This window comes from Tuber melanosporum (genome assembly GCF_000151645.1).
Source record: "Tuber melanosporum whole genome shotgun sequence assembly, scaffold_19, strain Mel28".
In the NCBI taxonomy this organism is placed as follows: domain Eukaryota; kingdom Fungi; phylum Ascomycota; class Pezizomycetes; order Pezizales; family Tuberaceae; genus Tuber; species Tuber melanosporum.
Genome location: NW_003298852.1, coordinates 217,167 through 234,060, shown reverse-complemented (window position 1 = coordinate 234,060; position 16,894 = coordinate 217,167). Strand labels below are relative to the sequence as shown.

The following is a 16,894-nucleotide window of genomic DNA, read 5'->3' as shown; positions in this document are numbered from 1 at the left end:
TTCTTTTGAGTGGCAGGTCATTGGGGAGTGTGCTCCCGAGACACCCACCAGCGGATACACTGGCCCAATCCATCAACGGTGGAAACCACTCGTGCCACCGGGAATCACTCGCGGTTGGTCGGTTTTTTTGCCAAAAGAGCTTACATCCGCCTTTCTCCTAGGACGATAATATCCGAATGCACTATACTCGTACTCGTGCACGCGACCTTCATTCCAATCACTGACCTCCAGGTCCCAAAGAAAAACCACGCATATCGTCTGAAACCCCCACTATTGATCTCTCCCCTCACACTCCACAAATGGATGGCGATGGTTTACAGTCATTCGCCATCCACTGATTCCCTTCAATTGGGGCACCATGTGATGTAATAGGTTTTGTTCCAACTGGAGATGGCCCGCCATTCATTCTAGCAGATGAAACAGAAAAGCAAACCTAACCACTCCAGAGCTCCTATGGTACAGAAAAATACCCACAAACGCCCACCAACCAAAGAAGCGAGATATGATGGCTAAATGAAATACAGGAGAAGAAAATAAAGTTTAAAATCTGTCGCCCATCTTCATACCTTAGTGATCCCGTAATATCATCTAGCCATCGTGATCATCACCGGAACGCTGCCCAACCCCTCTAAACGCCGTGAATCCACAGAAACAAGACAAACGCCGACCCGAGGAAAACAAATGAAAATACACATCTGGCCCGACCAACTACCAGGCCATATTAAACCCTTCAAGCTTTCTCACGCAAAATTCGAGCAGAGTAGCTCCGTGCTCCATCATCCACGGGTTGTAGCAGCCACGGCCATCCCAGGGCCAACCCACATGCAAGTATACGTCGTCATCCTCCGCTTCGTCGGTTTCCCATCGCGATGACTGGAAACCATGGTGATGGTGGGTATACATGTCTTCTCCATCATCGGAATCAGAATCGCGGTATGCATGTCTTGAAACGTCTATCGGATAATTGGTAAATGAATCAATGGCTAATGTGTGTTTGGAAGAATGAAATCTTACTGGCTGGGTTGAACGGCAGCTGCCGTCTCCGCTTGGGATAAAGACCACTGCTCCTCCCTAACATCCACAAACTGGCATCCCTCTCGATTTCGGTTTTGAGCAGAGCCTTCTTCTTCTTACCGAAGCTGCTGAAACTTAGGGGAGATGAGGGGACTAGATCATGTTTGAAGAGTCGGGGTGAGCGAGGTGACTTTGGGGTCTTTGTGATGGAATAGTTGTAACGGAGAGAGGCTGCGCTGCTGGGTGTTTTGAGTGTAGAAACGGCTAGGAAATGTTAGATGGGGATAGTTGATGAGGATCGGCACAAGGCATACCTTCTGCCTCTTCGTGTTGGGAAGAGAGAGTGAGAGCCTTAACTCGCTTTGGCTTCCTGACCTCTTCGTCGGAGGTTTTGGAGTCAGTCTTGATGAGCGTGGATGGTTCCCCATTATCTTCATTGTCTGCCTCGTCTTCTGCATAGGCTGTTAGTCAATTAGGTTCTCATAAGCTAGAACGATAACAAGGTTATGCAAACCTTTCTCTTGTCTCTCCCCCCCGTCCTCTTTTTTCTCATCCGAATTGTCCCTCGAATCGCCCGAGTCGTCGCCATCCTCACTCATGGCCACATCCTCTTCCTCAGTGGTCTCGGTGGGAGCTTCGTCATCAGTGCTCATGTCTGTATCTTCCCCACTGCTCCCGGTACTCTCTGCATCTGCGTCTGCATCTTCTTCCATCTTGTCTGGATGAGTAGTTGCTTCCTCTCCCTCCTCCTCCCGTTTATCGCCGTCCTTCTCGGTATCCGAGGGATTGGAATCTTCGTACTCTGGCTTCGGTTGAGAAATCTCCTTTTCGGGGGCCTCTGGTCCCTTCTCCTTCTCTTCTTTCTCCACCTTCTCCACCTTCTCCACCTTTTCTTCCTTTTCTTCCTTCTCCTCGACCTCACTCTTTCTAACGCTAGATCTCGAGCTTCTTCGTCTGGGCTTCTCCTCTCTATCCTCTCTTTCTGAATCGGACGAATCATCCGCCTCTTCTCTCTTCTTTCGTAGACCAGAAGGCCTCGAATTCCGCTTCTTGGGCGACTCTAACTCTTTTTCTTCCTCATCTTCCTCCTCGAGAGTCGGTGGCAGGACAACCTTGACTTTCTTCTTTATAGGGCTTTTCCTCGCTGCTGTGCTTTCCTCTTCTCCAACTTTCTTTGTCTTAACATTAAGGCAAATCATGCCATCTTCCCCAAGCCGCTCCTTAACTCGGTCGCTTACAAGTTTGTCCATGGTTGATAGGGTTTCGGACGCCTCCTTCACGTCTTCCTTTTTCTCTTCAGCTTCGTCGTCCTTCATCAAAACCTCTTCCTCCGGCTCGGCTTCAGCATCTTTCATTGAGTCCTTCTCTTCCTCTTTTCTCTCCTCCGGCTTGGACCCAGGATCCCGGACCAATTCCTCGTCCGCATCCCCGCTCTTCTTGGTAGCCCCCTCCTCAGGTGCGTCCGTCTCAATCTTCTCTTCGACGAGCGACTCAGGGTCAGAAGCTGACTGAGAAGGACTATCAGAAGTGATGGTGGTAGCACCCGTTGGCTCCTCAATGTCCATATCCAAATCTGCGATCTCTACGCTGAAGCCTATCATACATCAATCAGAGGAGGATCTCGAGTGAGAGTCCGTGAGTCCAATACTTACTTGAGAAGGAAGCGGGACTGCGTGAGGTGAAAAGCTTGATGTTATCTGAGAGGCCTTCGGAGAAGTAATATACATTGTCGGAATCCATACGCTCCATCATACGCTCCAGTTTCTGTTTTCGTAAAAGGATAGCTCTACGTCGTGATAGTCTGGCAATTATAGCGTCCTTGACTGGGCTGCGAGGCTTGACCTTCCTCTGTAGTGCTGGCACTGGTACTGGCAATGACTTGCGTGAAGGTAAGAGGTAGAGGCATTCCCGGTTGTTTAGGATTCGGACTTTACTGCTTAGGCCTTGTTCAACATGTTCTTCGTCCAAGGTACGCTTAGCAGGGCTTGCTGAGGAAGGTTGGTATCTTGAAGCTCGGGGAATGGATCGACTGGCACCGGTAGGAGCCTTCACTCGCGGAGTGAAGAGGCCATCTGTTCGCAGTCGTTTGGAGGGAGTATGTGGGGCCCGCGGGTTGGACTTTCGTTTGAGGGATGGTGACATCTTTTCTTATTGAAAGCGTGTGAGAACGTTTGAGTGCGAGTGAATACGTATAATGAATTGAAAGGATAGGTACAGGAAGAAGAGTGGTAGGTACAAGTAATAAGTAATAAGTGTGAGAATGAGTAGGAAACAGAGCCTAGTCCGTCTCTCTCGCCGAGATGAATATGCAATGTGATATGGAGCGTTGCAGAAGAGGGGGACTGGAGAGAGGGGGGGGGGGTGAGGGCATGCACGGGTATTTGAGCTGTCCCCAGAGGAGCAAGACTGCTGTCCTGTTCCACTCAAAGGGCAGGGGAAAGACTCGGAACTCTCAATCGAGAGATTACCGAACCAGCTGCGACCACACGGGACAATGGGAAAGCAGTAAATGGTATTCGAATGGATAAGCGGCAATTGAGCCAAAGGGAAGCCAGGTTCTACAAGTACAAGCAGTGGAACAAGAAGGGTCATTTTCTTGTGTAAGGACGGTTTCCTGACCTGCCAAGTACCGTAGCACCAGGATAAGGTAAGTCTAAACCCGGCATGGGGTGTAAGGTAATGCGGGTAAGTATGGAACTTTGCAACAAGCTCAAGTGCAGTATTCAACATTCCCATGCGACAATTACTTGCAGTAACATACTCAAGTAATAAGGGCATGATACCCTTTACGAGTATAGAATCAGAAGGTAATGACGATGACGATTGAGGTGAAACCAGAGTTACAGTTTTCTTCGATATTTCCTCACACCCCAATTCCTCTCTCAATCGGAGCCCTATGAGTAGGTCAAAATTGTTGAGGGGACTCCCGAAGGCGGCGGCGGGGGGGGGACAGGCGTCAGGTTAGTTGGGAAAGTATCTCCTTCCAAACCCGACCCAAGCCTCGACGTGTCACCGAGTCCAGGGAAAAAAAAGGAAAGAAGAAAGAAAAAAAAAAAAGAAAAAAAAAGTAGGGATAACCCCCCCACCGAAACAAGTGACGTGGAGACTTGCCAGTTGTTGCTCTTTCCGCCCGCCTTTAAAAATCGATGGAGTGCAGGCTTGCAGCTGCCAGCACATGAATCCCCTCCAGAAATGGAAGAGAAGACCTTGGCGTACTTAATGGGTTTTTATTAATTTTTGTATATAGCAACTTAGTCAGCAATCCATAGCAATGTTGAATTTTGATTACTAAGCCTCTCTCTGTCACGTTGAATTGATACGGGGGCGAACCTCACGGGCTCCCCCGTCACGTCCTCACGTTTTTGTTTAGCTTGATCTCACCCCTAAACCAACCTTTGCACTCGTAGCTGGTCTCGCAACGAACAAACATGGCTACACAGTACAATCTTGAGCCCCAAACAGAGTAATAATCTTTCCCACCCCCCTTCGTCTCCGCAGTTGTACCCCACAAGGGCTGCACACAATGCTAATTGCGATTCGTCCAGCGCAAAAGTCATCCTAAAAACAAGCCACGGCGATCTCTCCCTGGAACTCTGGTCAAAGCAGACTCCACTAACCGTCCGCAATTTCTTGCAATTATGTATGGACGGTTACTACAACGATACAATCTTCCACCGTCTCGTACCCGGTTTCATTCTACAGGGCGGTGACCCCACCTCCTCGGGCCATGGAGGCGAGGCAATCTACCCCGGTGGTCTATTCGCGGACGAGTTCCACCCCCGCCTCAAATTCAATCGTAGGGGACTGGTTGGGATGGCGAATTCCGGGAGGAAGAATGATAACGGGAGTCAGTTTTTCTTTACGCTTGGAGAGTGCCGGGAGTTGACGGGTAGGAATACCATGTTTGGGAAGGTGGTTGGGGAGACGTTGTATAACCTTGTGAGGATTGGAGAGATGGAGGTTGTGCAGGGGAGCGAAAAGCCGGTTTACGATGTTAAGATAACCTCAGTGGAGGTTTTGGTCAATCCTTTTGAGGATATGGTCGCTAGGATTAAAGAGGAGAAGAGGCTCGAGGAAGAGCCCAAAAAGAAGAGTGGTGGAAAGAAAAAGAAGGCCAAGGCATTGCTGAGCTTCGGTGGGGATGAGGAAGGGGAGGAAGGGCTGGCGGTTGTCAGGAAGCCAAAATTCAATACCAAGCTAGTAGTCGAGGCGCCATTGGCGGGCGAGGATGATAGGGTCGTTCAGAAGGAAAAGGTCGCATCGGAGATATCAGAGACAGGCGATGAACAGCCTATAGGAGCTGTAGAAACAATCACTAAAACCGATTACAAAGACAAAGGAATATCAGACCCGACACTCTCCCCATCGCCATCACCCCCACCTCAAGCAATCCGAAGGGCTCCCTCACCAAAACTAACAAAACTACAGAAGACTAATGCCGAAATCGCAGCCGTCAAAGAAAGCCTAAAACGCCGAGCCAGCCCTCCCCCGGCGGAACCAAAAGCAAAGAAGAAGAGTCTTCTAAGCATCCAAAAGTCACTCTTACCTTCAACATCCGTCCAGGGGCGAAAACGGAGACGTGGAAAAGCCACAGCAGATGATGATGACGCCTACGCCGCCCTCCGACGCTTCAAATCAAAACTTGACTCTGCCCCTTCTCCCGCCACTGCTACTACCACTGCTACTACCACTGGCACTAGCGCAACCACAGAAGCAAAAGCGGCCACGGGTAGCGAGCCCACCGAGGTGCTTGACCACGACGACGAATCCAACCTTTGTGATCTCCACTTCATACCAAATTGTCTCTCCTGCAACGCACATGTCGAAGAGGAGGACGATGTTGACGGTGGTGCGGCAGGGCTGTGGACCCATGCACTAAGCTTTGAAAAGGACCGAATGGGCAAGGATCTAACTTGGAAGAAGAAGAATGAGGAGATGGTGGTTATTGATCCGAGGGAGAAGGGGAAGGAGATTCTGAGTAAGAGGAAGGGCAAGGGAAGTGAGTGGGGAAGGAGGAGGGATGGAGAGGGGCTGGGCACAGGTAGTAAAAGCGGTAACGGAGGGAGAGGTGGGGGCTGGATCGACCGAGGGGGGCCGAGTGGGAGCGGCAGTGTGGGGAAGTAGTGGTCATGTATTGTCACTCGATTAGAATGTACACTAGCTTTTTCCTTTTTTTAGTTCTCTTCTTTCAAGAAAATGGGATCGATAATTTGTGGGTTATTTCCGGCTCGGTGGCTACTGATGTGTCACTGCCACTCATAACTGACAAGGCCTCGCACAGTACTGATACCACAGTCACCCCATGAGCGCAATGCCCCTGCAAACCACAAAAGAATTTCATCCAATTTATACCCCATATCAGCCAACTCAGATCACGAATGCGTTGTCCCTGTCAAAACCCACGACCCTACAAAAACCTTCACTTGACCAGCGGGTCAATAGGGCACGCACTCCCATGTCCAGGCTGTCCAGTCCACCACGATCAACCCAATGTGATATCTATAAATAGTCGTCATCAGCCGCGACGCGTCCGATGGAATATCCCGTGTGTATATAGAAGCACTGTACTCGTACTGTGCCGTACCTGCGTTATCGCCTTCGTATGGTATCATAGGGTACACATTCCTGCGCCGCCGCCCGGATATCATACAATATATAAATACAACCTCCCGAAAAGTTTTATGGAACTGTTGTTCTCGGGGACCTCGCTGTGCCCGGTCCGATGTTACCCGACTGGTACAATATACGTTGGCTGGCTAGTGGTGTGGGATTGCATGGATTGGCTATGGGCGCTCGGGGAAGTACCGGTAAGTTACTGTACTTGGTTGGTCGGTCGGCTGGTTCATAGGGCGCGATTGACAGTTCCGAATGGGGAGAGGGTGATTCACCGCACCATGCTTGTCGTAAATCTATGGATGTGGGAGTACCGTTATGTATGTACGAGTACTTGTATGTATTAGGAATGTTCAGTCTTATCATGGCCATTGCGGAAGTGAATCCTTTATTTTTATTTTATTAAATTTTATTAAATTTTATTCATTGATGACTAACTAACCAAGTGGTAGGTGGATATGAGTTATCATGCTCGAGTATCATACTGCACTCGTACAGCAGTTGGCGGGAAGTCAGGGGTTGATATTGACATGTGTTTTGAGCTCAGGGAGCGGTATCATACCGTGGAAGGTTAGAGCTTTATCATATCTGATCACCCAACGGCTTCTTGGAGTTTACAGTTGTCGGTTCTCCCTTTTGTATTCTGGAAAGGGCATGTATAGTTCCCACTCTCGCCGTTTCAGGAGCACAGTACAGTACCTTTCATCGGTCAAGGTTTTACCGAGAAGGATTCCGTATAGTCAGTCCTCTTAAGAGTGTTGTGTAGGGGGGAAGGGGTGCCGGCGTACCGTATTGAAACCCACGACACGGCCACGGTAGAGATTCATATCCTCCATTCATTCATTCATATTATCATAGAATGCTACCACAGAAGCCACCAGATAGCTAAACCTACCCGTATGATACTCGGCCGGTTGATCATAACTCGAACGAATTACAGTATGATATCATATTCCCCACATAAAATCCAAAATTCCAACAAGTCCCCCACCCCTCCCCCTATAATGCCCGTATTTATGCAACTCGTAAGTCTCAAATTTAATGGTATGATAGACTCTCCCGAGTCTTTGAGATCTCCCTTTTTTTCATGACTCAACTAGGAAATAGGGCTCCTCCCACAAGACATTGTTTTCATATTATGATACGATACTTTGAGTATGATGATACCGTACCGGTATATATTTTGCTCTGAAGAATCGCCAAAAAGCGATTTCACTGCACAACATAGACTACCGAGACGTCAGATCACAGAACATCCGAGCCGGAACTTGATGGGGGCATCATCACAAAAGGTCACTCGAGTAGTATATCCTATCCCTCCCGATATATATGTCTGAGCGAAAGCGAGGCCACTCTACTGTAAAGCTACTGAGTATCCTTGAAAAGTACATCCCGTAGGGGAATTTGTCCACTACGGCGGCCACCGGCGATCTGCCCCCCCCCCCTCCCCCCATGGGGGAAAGGGGACGACGATAAGGATGAAAATAATCTTACCCCCTACCCATTCTCCAGGAATCACGCTTCGGTATGCACTATATATATCATAGAACCCGGCCAACAACCTACCCCCTGCGGATAAATGACGTCACTCGAATCCCTACCTCACCCTGTATTGCCAGAACTCGGTCATACCTCCCATTACTTCCACGAGGCAAGGTATGGTGCTACAACTTCTATATAGAGTGGTACTCCTCACCCGGAATACCTAACTATGAAACACGGTTCGTCGAGCATTGGGTGCCACAATTACGGACCATACTGCTTCTTCATTCCTTCTATTTCTTGATCCAACGGCCGGCTCATACTGTACATATCCCTCCATCTAGGGTACTGTGATTCCGGGGGTTTAGGGTGTGTGGCGGGTGTTAGTGATTGTCAAAAAAAGGGATATATATCATATATATATAACTTATATAAGGGTGTCACAGTTAGGTTATCCATGTTCGGGCATGTTTTATGGACTAGCGTGGACCGCAGCACCGACAGTTGTCTTTCTGAGAGAGAGTAGCGTGAATGGGCCAACAGTGTGCTGTGTCCGTGATCAAGATTGTTCTCCCTTGCACACCAGACTAGGTCCGTCGGGAATGCGTGAGGGGAATTTTTTTTTGTGAGATACTGTGCTGTTTCAATGTGCTGGTACTCGAGTATCGGAAGGGCTGTTTGATTGTGTATGACACAAGCACCACATACCGTACAGTACCCATTGCTCTCATTGGGTAGAGAGAAATAATCTGTAATCATGGAGCGATAACCACATCATGAATCACAACACAAGGGAAAGAGATAGATCATAGCTCTTAAGAAGATTCTGCAAGACTTAGCTACCATACATATCGTGGTCTACTGTGTATATGTATACATCCCACAAATGGCCCCCTTCCCTCAGTCACACAAGCAACTACATCGACCCCACTCCTACACCGCAAAAAAAAAAAAAAAAATGAAAGATGGAAAAGAAAAGAAAAAACCAGGCCACACCCAAAACCCGAAACCCAAACATTGTAAAGAGAGCTTATTCTAGACCACCGCCCACTGCGAAATACATCAGTATCAAAAGGAACGCCACACTACCACACGCCCGTCCTATCCTATCCCTAGTAGCAATGATTATGGGGATGACGATGAATCCCCCTCCCGAACAATTGTGCAAACATGAATAGCTCCATAAAACTCCTACCATCTAGCAAATAATACATTCACGCCTTCCCGAGGACTCACTCCCAGTGGCTGCAGCGCCTACACTACTCCTGCGGGCGGGTGGTGGACCCCCACTGCGGCCGCTGATCTCTTGTAGCATTCCACGTGCTTGCTCACCGCGTCGGACAACAGGGATAGAGCTTGAGCCGACGATGGGAGGGGCTGAAGGACCAGAATTCTGGGCTTGCTGTCGGTAGGGGAAGAGTTGTGGTGTGGGAATCGTTGCAGCAGCGGGCGTACTCGGAACACGTTCATATGGGGGTGGTGCTTCTTCGGAGCTTGATGCTGGTCTGTGTGTTTGGAAGGGGGCTGGTTGGGCCCGTAGAGGAGGGGCAGGGGCAGACATTCTTTGAGGAACAGCAGGTTGTGAGGGCGACACTGCAGGAATAGCGGAAGTAGAGTTCCTAGTACGGCTCTGGTGACGTCTGTGTCTCTCATCCTCCTCTTCTTGCAGTTGCATTGCGAGGGCTAGATCAGTGTCATAATCATAGTCTTGGTTACCCGAAGAACTAGATCTGGGTGGCGGTGGTGGGGGAGGCGCTCGCTCGATAGTGGTGGCTAGGCTTTGGCTATTATTTTGACTTCTCCTAGAACCAACGGTCTGCCATCCTTCGTCATCGTCAAGTAAGCTTCTAACCTCCTGTCGTGGCGCTGCTTGGTGCCTCGAACTACCGCCACTGTTATGAGTATCGGAACCTCCACCGCCGACAGGTCTAAAGTCTCCGCTGAGGAATTCATTTTGGCATCCTTGAACATCCGCTAATCTCTCGAAAACCACCTCTTCGTGGCTCGCGAACCCCATATCTGTAACTAGCCCAACCAAATCACCCCCAGTCCGTCCCCCACCGAGAATAGTCATGAAATGATCGTTTCTAAATAAGATAGCAACATGTCCTGCCTTTAAATCTCTCCTTAATACGTCCAACCCATGAATGGTTAACTGTGTCTTACTCTTTTCCATGAATTCTCTAATGATGCGGGCATCTTCACAAATTCTTTCTTCCTCGCTTGTTAATTCGAGTTGGGTTCCAGAGGTAACCTTCGTGATGATCTCCTCTTCAATCAGGAGCAATGTCTGTGCCTCTTCGTAACTCCCAGCGCCGCGCCGCCGCATTGCATCGAGGACAGGGTCCACAGGCTCGGGCAGCCACCCGTGCACAAGAGGTACTTTAAACGCCCCATAAAGTGCCATTTCCCTTGTATTCTCAAATCCGCCCGACGGACCTGAAGCCCGGCACTCGTCATCCAAGGGCAAGAAGCGAGGGTTAACGTTCATGCCAGTATGCAAGGTTAGCAAAAAAGAGAATAAGTCACCGACGTCCGGCAAGCCACCGGAGCCCCTGGACATCAGTTCCTCAAATACGGCGTCTAGAAGTAGCTCAAGCGAAACTTGCTCTCGAAGTCGGAGAACATCGCCAAGTGATGTCTTGACCCCATCAGGAGTAGAAAGCACTAGGGCATTAACCAGGGCAAGTAAAGGACATGGCCCGTTCGCATTTTGTAGTAATATAGGGGAACGCCTAAGCGCCGACCCGGGTTGAGAGGGATCGATCCAGTTAATGTGTTTGATCTGGTATATAGCAGTTGTGGTATTTGCTGAAGGTTGAGGAGGTGAGACCCTCGGGGCTGTAGGTGGTGGCGGGACTGGCCTGGAATTTGAGCTCGAACTCGGCCTCGGAGTTGTCTCTGGGGGCTTCTCCGCAGAAACTGGTTTCGGTGACTTGGGTGGTTTGGGTGGCCCTGGAATGTCGGAACGGGCACTAAGCACCCTCTCCTGCTCCTTCCTTTCCTCTTCCCAGAATTCAGCCTGCAAGCGCTCTTCTCTCTCACGTTTTACGGCCTCCTCAGTGCGTCGTTGAAGCTCAGCACCAGCCTTAGCCCTCTGCTCCAATTCCTCTTCCCAAGTTTTGGTCACAGGTTCCTCTGCAATGCTCTCGGCCCAACCACCCATACCGACAGTTGGCTGGCCTTGTTGACTAGGGTAAGCGCGGGTAGTCGACGCGTCAAAAGAAGATAAATCTGCTCCAGGGTCGAAGGAAGAAGAGGCAGTGGATTCAGCAATTGAGGGGTGTCTCTGTTTAATTTCGGAGCTTGAAGATGTGGTGGTAATTATTGTTGGCCGTTGGGGCGGTTGTTGGGAAGGGATTAGCGAATTTTGTGGGACATCTGGGAGTGGTGAATCCAGGGGGCTGTCGAATAGACCAAATTCAGTGAATGGCCTATCGGCCGAAGAGAGTGTAGCTGACATTTGCGGGGCCAGTGAGGCTGCAGGGGAGGAAGGATATTAGCCCGTGCTCCTTTGGCGCAACACACTTGGAAATTTCAAACTTGGCAAGGAGAGATGACTAGGGATTGACATAAAAAGCGGAGGAAACCGCAACTGATGATAAATGGGCACAAAAAGAACTCACAGGCAACAGATTTCGGTGTTTGTTCACCGACGACCTGTTTTCCCTCCAGAACCTCCGACTTTTTCTTCCTCAAATCTCTCTCCTGATCAGAAGCAACGGGGATGGCAGCACCAGTGTCCTCTCTTCTGTTGAGAGCTCCGTGCATAAATGTTTCGTCCTTCCTCTCAGCTTCGGAGCTTCTTCTTACAGCTCCCACCGCGACCCCCGCTCCGGGCCGTAAAATACCAGGGACGTTGCTGCTGTCGAAGCTCTTTCGCACCTCTAGGCTCGACTGCCTCCCCTGCTCACCGCTGCTTTGTCCGACCTTGAGAGATTCCGGCATGGGAATAGCCGTACTGCCGGATTCTCCACATGGCATTCTCTGGACCTGATCGAGATCCTGCGAGTCAAAGGCTGGCGACTGGAGCAGAGAAGGAGAATAGGGTTCACTAAGGTTGGCTTGGGAATTGGAGGGAGCAGAAGGAGGAGGATTGCCCCCCTCGAGAATAGAGTAAGGTGGGCGAGTGGAAGGATTGAGACTGGAGATTTTCTGTTTCTTGAGAACCATTGAAAAATCGTTTGGGGTAAGAAAACAGAAGGTAAGGTTGATGAAAGGGAGAGGAATAAGTCAACCGCTGAGAAATGCGAGAGGGAGGGTGGTGGCGCGGCTGGTTACGTTAGCGCTGTCGTAGGCAGTGACGCGGCTCAAAATGTCTGCCCTTTGGAATCGGGGTCTTGTTAATATTATGTTTTTATTTTGCAAACACGACAAATTGGCTCTCCTATTACTCTCGTATACGACCTGAGGTGTTAGTGGCAAGATAAAGATAAGATAAGGATGGGAGGGGGAGGAGAAGAAAGGGAAGAGATGAGATGAGGAGAAGAGAGGTGAAATTCTATAAGAAGAAAATCAGTTCTCTGTGAAGATAACAATGATACAGCAGTGATATGGAGACGATGGTGATTGTGCCATGTGAGAATTTGCTATTCTGCTGTATTTAGGTATAAAGGGAGAGTATTACGCTAGTGCGGGAAATCTTAAAAGTGAGTTTTCGTGGATATATTGTATTAACATGCCGGTAACCTTTGGACCCAGCGAGAGAGCCGGTTAATCTGTTTGCACGAGATACCAGTAAGTGACAGTGATGGAGATCATTCTCAATAAACAGGTTACCGTATCGAGCTTCCCACAGCCCAGTGGCCAAACCGGCGCAGTGGCGATAGGGTAACCAAAATTACCGGTACCGGTATTGTTGCCTGCCGGTATTCCACCTCCGAGACATACGACATCAGCGGCTCCTCTATCACACCACTATCATGCGGTACTAGTAGGTTACCCGTGTGTGAAGAGACCGCTTATCCAAACCTGAACACGCCAACAATCAAGATTAGATAAGATCCCTTGGTAAGATAACTCTATCTGAACATGGTCAAACCTCCATCGATGAACCTCAAAAAAAAAATTTCCCCCTAACACTCTTCAAATGTCGGAAGAACGAATACATCCCTACACCCATCTACTACTCCGCCTTCCATCAGGTGCTCCTCGAGTGGTACGACTTGTACCCGACGTCACTATCTCGCTTGGGAAATTTGGCTCTTTCCCTTCGAATGCCTTACTCTACAGACCTTACAATCTTACTTTTGACATTCTCGACCCCCCGGCTGCGGGATTACGACTAGTTTCAGCAGAGGAGGTAACACGAGATATACTCGGAGGTGGTGAAGATGCCGAAGCTGAAGGGACGGGCCACTATGATTTAGAAATCGTAGGTGCTGACTCGGAGGAGGATGGAGGTGAAATGATGAGAACAAATAAGGAGACCATTGATGATCCGCTCAGTCAGAAATTAAGTTGGGTGGAGATTGAGCAGCTTAAGAAGCAAGGAACTGGTTCTGGAAGGGTACCATCTCCCTTCTTACACCTGATTGGGTTTCCTAGCTGATAGGAGGGCCGGGTAGGACTTGATACAGAGACTGTTAGAATCGCATACCGCCATCCACCAGAAGACTCCTTTCGCATTACAGAAATATACACTCCGCAAGACCAGAAAGTTTCTTCGCCGATTCACTGTTCTCCCCTTAACCGTTGCGTCATTGGCAAGCTACCTTCTCGACACCAAGGAGCCCATAAAAATCCTCGAAATGCGCAACGAAACTATTGCCGTGATGCTCTCTCTCGCCAATGTCCATTACGGTGGCCGCTACTTGGTAATTGACGAATCTGGTGGACTATTAGTTTCCGCTATAGCTGAAAGGCTCGGCCTACTGGAACACATGCCCTCGGAATCCGAACTGTTCAAAGAAGAAGACAACGCCCGAAAACCCTGTCCAGATACCCCTCTCCCTAGTGCAAACACCATAACTCTCATTCACCCAAACGAGCAGCCGAACCTCTCATTGCTAAAATACTTTTCCTACGACACCAACAACCCCACTACATCCCACCCGTTACACACACACCTTAGAACCCTAAACTGGCTACAACTGGTCGAACCAAATGATGACAGCTCCCTTGAAAAACCCAATGAAATTCCAGCAGAAACTCTCGTTACACTCAAGGGAGGAAAACGTGCGGCATATTGGCGCAAACACCGTCGCTGGGAAAAGACATCACGCATTGTGGCAGAGGCTCAAAAAGGCGGTTTTGACGGCCTACTAATAGCTGCGTTCATGGACCTAAAAGGTATCCTTCGACACACTGTTCCGCTCCTCAAAGGCTCTGCACAAATTGTGGCATATAGTCAGAGCCGCGAATCCGTAATAGAACTCGCGGATTGCTATTCTGCAACTAGAAAGGCTGAGTGGATAAACGAAGGCAAAGAGGTGGCGGATGACGAATATGGAGTTGGGGATCCAACCATTGTACTTGCACCTACCATACATGAGACGAGAGTTCGCAAGTGGCAGGTGTTACCCGGGAGAACACATCCTGTGATGACCGCGCGTGGAGGAGCGGAGGGGGTGGTGTTTACTGGTACTCGGGTGTTGCCGGTTGAAGGGAAGGTGGAGGCTAGAGGGAGATTTAGGGGGCAGAAAAGAAGAAGGGATGACGGCGGTGATAGTGACGATGAAGAGGCGGGTGCGGGGGGGAGGGGCGGGGCCATGCCGACATCCCCCTGTAAGAGGGTTAAAATGGAAGTTTGAGTGTATAATTAATGTACTAAAGGTATCATACGCTTTGTGTTTGTGTTTGCATGTGTTAGTGGGTCAAAAGTCAATGGCACCTAACTTGAGGCCTAACTTCAAAGTCCGGGGGATGATCCACTGACACCGCTGGGTTAGCAAATTCCTGCTTAGGCTGTACAATAAAAGTAGACTGGCCAAACAGCTTTATACGCATCTGTCAGTGTCAAAAGCTTCCCTTGCCGTTACTCGCGCGCAACGGAATTACACGTTTGATGCCCCCACAGCCCCCAATACAACTGAAAACCCAAACTCTGAATCTCGCTGTATCACTGAGAATAACAGAAGCGCATCTCCTTGCTATCACATAAACAATTCAGGCCCAAGGCACTTATCTCTATATCCCTCGAATAACAAAACGAACTTATAATTATCACAAATACCGTACCCCATCCCAAGTTATTCATTTATGTGGACGATCACCAGGCACAATCCACCCCTCAACACTCCGGGGGAAGCACACCGGGGTTGGGCACCACCAGCCACAAAAAGCTGTGGAAAACCCCTTCTAGAGTGGTGACAGAGGAGTGACAAACCATCAGCATTAAGCTATTCTACGGTGGGCGTTGCTTGGAATCGCCAGATACAGCTTCTCGGCTTGAGAGAACTCAATAGCATTAAGTTAACTGGGGGAGAGTTGCTCATTTCATTTACGTTGTTTGCAAAAGTGAGTCTGGTCGGCTACTCGGACATACACCTACGGCAGAGCTGCACAATCGCTACGGGATCGGGGGCGGGCGTGAGGTTGTTTGGAATGATGAAATGGCAAGGGGCAATGGGAAATGGGCTTCCTCTGACGTCCGATATTGTGGCGGTAGAGCAAGTATGGTATTGGATATTTGTCTAATTGGTTCCAATCCGATAATAACATTGTCAAAAAAAAGTAAATAGATAACATTTGCTATGTTAAAGAATTTTAGTGCGATTGATCCTCGGGACGGGAATAGATCTGTGGGAAGGGATCAGAATCTCGCACCCGGGTCCTCTCTCATACTGGGAATTTACTATAATATTATATAGGTCATTTAGAGTGGTACTGTATGGCTTAGTCTATATACTACAGGGAAGCTCTTGAACGGGTTCCTTGCCCGGTATCTGACTCAAACAAAACTGCGAGGCCATGTCCGAACGATTACGGTACAGTGGCTGGGAGGGTCAATGGTATAGCTACATAGAAAAATCACAGTGTTTTCTAAGTTATTAGAATACATTAGCTCCGACAATCACCGTATCCTAAAGAAATTAGACTTATTACTACAATAGGAGCCGGGGTTGAAAGCTCTTTAGCTGCTTCTGGTGTATCACTTGGAATATTTCTTGGCGGACTTGATCCATGAAGTCAACAAGCTCTACATTTAGCTTGCGCCCTTGAGGTTTGTAATGGTGCAAAGTATTGTGCTTGGGCAGATATGTTTCTCTGTGATAGGAGTAGTTCTTTTATAGAAAAATGAGTAATTTAAGGAAGGAGGGGGAGGTGGTCTTCTATTTATATATCATGCCTTCAGATCAGATACCGTTATTACTCCTTCGATACCCTTTTTTAGAGGAGGTAGTGTTCACCGATACCAATGCCTCCGGGGCTAAAACCAACACACTCTGAAGTTAATAAGTTACGCAGATCGAGTCCCCAATTCAAGTCACACCAAGAATCACATCAAGTTATCCATGGCCAGCAATCCAAGCAGGGTTCCACGAGAAACCGGAAGTTCACGGTTTCGTACAGTTGCTGCACGGAACAGCGCTCCAACCCAATCCCCCCGATTTAACCCCCCATTCCTCCAGGCACAAACCCAATAGTCGACGGACAGACAGACGGCCCTTCTCAACCATGTTTCGCTGATCATACTTGTATGCCTACCGATTACCATTGCTAGCCTAGCAGTCCAGTGGCTCAATCATTCCATCGATCTTGAGGGAAGCTCTGCTCGAGTACACACGGGTACACACTGCGTACATCTACCGTAGGATCTCGCCCGATTCACACATTCTAGGAA

At 49.0% G+C, this 16,894-nt stretch overlaps 4 protein-coding genes; 2 read left to right on the top strand and 2 right to left on the bottom strand.

Moving 5' to 3' along the window:
- Positions 1–610: 610 nt before the first annotated feature.
- GSTUM_00005311001 (uncharacterized protein) lies at positions 611–3,340 on the bottom strand. XM_002837401.2 has 6 exons: positions 2,667–3,340; positions 1,937–2,608; positions 1,529–1,816; positions 1,329–1,466; positions 1,015–1,278; positions 611–953 (listed from the first exon to the last, which is right to left on the bottom strand). The coding sequence occupies exons 1-6, from the start codon at positions 3,154–3,156 to the stop codon at positions 709–711; spliced, it is 2,097 nt and encodes a 698-aa protein (XP_002837447.1). The 5' UTR covers positions 3,157–3,340; the 3' UTR covers positions 611–708.
- Positions 3,341–4,206: 866 nt separating this feature from the next.
- GSTUM_00005310001 (uncharacterized protein) lies at positions 4,207–6,182 on the top strand (the record flags this gene model as incomplete). XM_002837400.2 has 3 exons in its annotated part: positions 4,207–4,237; positions 4,308–4,378; positions 4,477–6,182. 3 exons carry the CDS (start codon positions 4,207–4,209, stop codon positions 6,136–6,138), a joined length of 1,764 nt encoding a protein of 587 aa, XP_002837446.1. The 3' UTR covers positions 6,139–6,182.
- Positions 6,183–9,307: 3,125 nt separating this feature from the next.
- GSTUM_00005309001 (uncharacterized protein) lies at positions 9,308–11,572 on the bottom strand (the record flags this gene model as incomplete). Its single annotated transcript, XM_002837399.1, has 1 exon — positions 9,308–11,572. One exon carries the CDS (start codon positions 11,570–11,572, stop codon positions 9,308–9,310), a length of 2,265 nt encoding a protein of 754 aa, XP_002837445.1.
- A 1,626-nt stretch (positions 11,573–13,198) lies between these two features.
- Positions 13,199–15,046, top strand: GSTUM_00005308001 (uncharacterized protein; the record flags this gene model as incomplete). XM_002837398.2 has 2 exons in its annotated part: positions 13,199–13,618; positions 13,677–15,046. The coding sequence occupies 2 exons, from the start codon at positions 13,199–13,201 to the stop codon at positions 14,859–14,861; spliced, it is 1,605 nt and encodes a 534-aa protein (XP_002837444.1). The 3' UTR covers positions 14,862–15,046.
- Positions 15,047–16,894: the final 1,848 nt, after the last annotated feature.